At 45.7% G+C, this 3,548-nt stretch overlaps 1 protein-coding gene across 2 annotated transcripts in view; it reads right to left on the bottom strand.

The window, feature by feature from the left end:
- The window catches only part of IL17D (interleukin 17D), a 19,577-nt gene extending 18,997 nt beyond the window's left edge, over window positions 1–580 (bottom strand). The window contains exon 1 of one of the 2 annotated variants that reach the window (XM_044913222.1): window positions 566–580. In XM_044913222.1, coding sequence (XP_044769157.1) covers window positions 566–580 — 15 coding nt within the window. Of the gene's footprint in view, window positions 1–158; window positions 261–565 lie in introns of those variants that run through there. The other variant, XM_021678220.2, reaches the window with a different exon arrangement.
- Between the last annotated feature and the right edge of the window lie 2,968 nt (window positions 581–3,548).

A 3,548-nucleotide genomic window follows, 5' to 3' on the forward strand; every position in this document is an offset into this window, starting at 1 on the left:
GCCCTGCGCCGGCCCGCGCGTCCCGGGCCGCCGCCGCCGCCGCCACCCCGAGCCGGGGGTCGCGCGGGAGGCGGCTGCGGGGTGCGCGTGTGCGTGTGCCTGCCGGGCTGCTGCGCCCTGGGCTGCGAGTGCCTGTGACGGCCGTCCGCGCCACTTACCCCCGCACGCGCCATCCCCCGGCGGCGGCGACCTCGACGCTCCGCGCGCCGCGCCCGGCCGGTCAGCGACGGAGCCTGCGGAGCCCGCGCCTGCGACGCCGGAGCCCGCCGCCCTCAGACTCACGCCCCCACACCCTCGTCATCCGCCCGCCTCCCTCCAGCGGGGGCTGCGCGGCCGAGGAGGGGCCGGCGCGGGGTCCCGGCGCGGACAGCTCTGGGTGCCGGCCGTCTTAGAACCGGACTGGGCTTGAGTAAGTTCCCTCGGGCGTTGGGTCCTCCGCGGCGCCGGGCGCGCACGGACCAGCCGGCGGCACGAGGTCGTCGCCCGGCTTCACAGGAACGAGCCGGGGCTGCACCCTGTGCCTCTGGGACTGGAGCACATCTGCCCCCGGATGAAATGCACTCACCAGTGACCCCAGCATCCCCCCCGCTTGTCAGGAGAGAGCCGCACCACCCGAGGGCTGGCCAGCCGCGTTGATTCGCACCCGGCGAAAGTGGCGGCTTCCGAGGCCCGGGAAGAGCGAGCTCCCGACTGCGTGCTGCGCGGCGGACGAGGAGGACGAGCCGAGGTGGCGGGGCCCTGCACTGGCGCTGGCCTGCCTGGCTGAAGAAGGCCTGGAAGGACCCGGCCTGCAGATCTCCAGAGCTCCAAAGTGGGGCCAACTTTGTGAAGTTAGGGGAGACCGATTTTGGCTCAGGGCAAAAAGATTCTTATAGTAATCAAAGCTCTCCAAGAATAGAACAGGCCATCAGGAAAAAGAATGAGCTAAAACCTAGAAGGATTCAGTTCTTTCGGACGACTTCCTCTTCTGAGACTCCATAGTTCAAAGAAATAAATTTATTAGAGATTTAAAAACTTCTTTTTAATAGGGTGAGAGGAGTCCCTTTCTCCTTTCCCCTCAACACTCATGAAATGAACCTTCTGTGCCTCTTCTAGCAACTCTAAAATCAAAGTATTAAAATCCCCCAACTTGTATTTCTATGTCTGTGAGTGGGCATCACTTGGTCTGTTATAATGTTGGAGAATTCCTACTCCATGATATCTGTAAGTGCAAGCAGTCTTGTAAAATAATATTCTGTGAATAAATTAAAAGAAATATATTTAAATGAAGGAACTCTATTATACTTCAAGAACACAAGAAAACTTGCTCATTTGTTCTACAAATTAATGCTTTTTAGGTGGCAGGCTAATGAATATGGCCATTTTACAGCAGTCATTTTTCAAAAATGAAAACAAAAGTCATACCAGCTGAAAGTGTAGAAAATAGGTAGTTTATGCCTCCCTGAATGGTTTGAAGCTTTGGAATTTGACTACGTTGGTTGTCTACAAGGTATTTGTCTACTTGATTAAATGACATTTTAGTTGTGCTGTGTAGGAAAACACTTTTCCATGCCTTGAACATTGTGTAACTGAAGAGTTTCAGAATTACTGCTAAAAATCCCACTGAAATCTCCAATTTAAGCAATTTACAGCTCTTGGTGAGTAAACATTTGTTTTGAGGTTATAAAACACTTTTTTCTGACTAGTAAATTGTTCATGTTCTGTGTTATCTTTCTGGTAAAATGCTAATAAAGATCATTATTCTAAATACTGCTTATTTTGTATTTGATAAAAACTGTGGGAGTCCGCCAGGAGAATGAGACTATCATCACACTAGTTTTCCTAGGAATACTCAGTATGTCTCATTACAACATCCTTTCATATGTAAGGTGACAACTTAATTGTGCCAGGCTGTTAATTCTGTATGTTTTTCAACAAAATACCTGCTATTGTCTGATAACGTGGCAGTTTCTCTCCTTCTCTCTTGATTATCTTGGAAATAGAAAATATTTACTTCCCAACAGTTTCACCTGAAAACCTCACCTATTTGATAGAACATAAAATTCATCTTTGTTAGACTAGACAGAGTTGAGAAAATTTCTTAGAAACGGGTGCAAAGGGGTGTCTGGGTGGCTCAGTCAGTTAAGCGTCTGCCTTCAGCTCAGGTCATGATTCCAGGGTCCTGGAATCAGTCCCACATCAGGCTCCTTGCTCAGCGGGGAGCCTGCTTCTCCCTCCACCTGCCACTTCCCCTGCTTTGTGCTCTCTCTCTGACAAATAATAAAAACCTTAAAAAAAAAAAGGTGCAAAATGTTTTGTCTAATTTTCCATCTGTTACCCTCAAGTCTGAATGTATGCACATATGAAATAAACATGTTAATAATTAAATCCAAATTTAAGAAAAGTGAGAAAAAGGCAACCAAGCTCCTCATGTTCCCTTAGAAATAAATGCCTCTCTAGTGCTCTTTACTGAAGATGTCACCATCCTTGTAGTCACAGAAGCTTGATCTCAAGTCATCTTCAGTTTCTCCCTCTCAATACCTCGTTCACTCAACGACTCCAGTACCAGGCACAACTTATAACAGACCAAGCTGTTGGGAAGAATCTTTTAGACACTATAACTCCAAAAGCCAGTGTGAGGTTGGCCACTTCCGTAGTTAGCTTCTTAGGTTACTGATGTACCTATCTACCGAAGCTTCCTTCCCTCCTTTAAAGGACTGTCACATTTTTCCACCAGTAGTTCTTTTTATTGCTACCATCTTCTTGGCTAGCACCTGGATCTACCACCCCTCCTGTTCATCATTCCTAGCACCTCTAACATCCACACAGATAATTTATTCAAAATTATTCTAAATGACTACCTTTGCTCCAGTTGTCATTTCTCCCATTGTATCTCAACTATCAAATCATATGGTTGTACTCCAGATATTATCATTACCAATAACTGCACCACATGCAAATATATGATTTCAAATACCTACTCCCTGATACAATCACTTTCTATTTTTATCCACTTCTGTAATTCTCTGATCTCATCAGGTCTTCTAATCCTACCACTTTTCTACTAAGCATCCCATTCTTGAGTCCTTATTTCCTTCTTTGTCTACGTTAGAGTTCATGGTTCAGCACTATTACCACACCCTTGAAAACACCCTTAATCCCTTGTTCCTTTTTTCCTCTTAATATTTGCCCACAATAATTTTCCTTTAAAATCATACAACTTGGTTGACTAGACTCAATTCAGATTTCTGACCACAAATCTCAGATTAGCTAATTCAACATGCATCTATTACATTTTCCCTGTTCTATTTCCTTTTACCAAGATCATTAATTTACATTTCCTCTCTCTCAAATCTTTACTACTCATTTCCACTCCTCACCAAATGTTCCATACACACAGATGAGAGCTACTCTTTCTACAACTGAATATACTAACCTACTTGCATTCACTTTCACATATCCTGCCTTCTTTCCTGATACATTTGATAAACCCTTGACCCCAGTTCCCACTCTATCAACCATCTAATTTGCATTTTTTTTTAAGATTTTATTTATTTATTTGTCTGAGA

Source organism: Neomonachus schauinslandi, chromosome 3 (genome assembly GCF_002201575.2).
Source record: "Neomonachus schauinslandi chromosome 3, ASM220157v2, whole genome shotgun sequence".
Classification (NCBI taxonomy): Eukaryota; Metazoa; Chordata; class Mammalia; order Carnivora; family Phocidae; genus Neomonachus; species Neomonachus schauinslandi.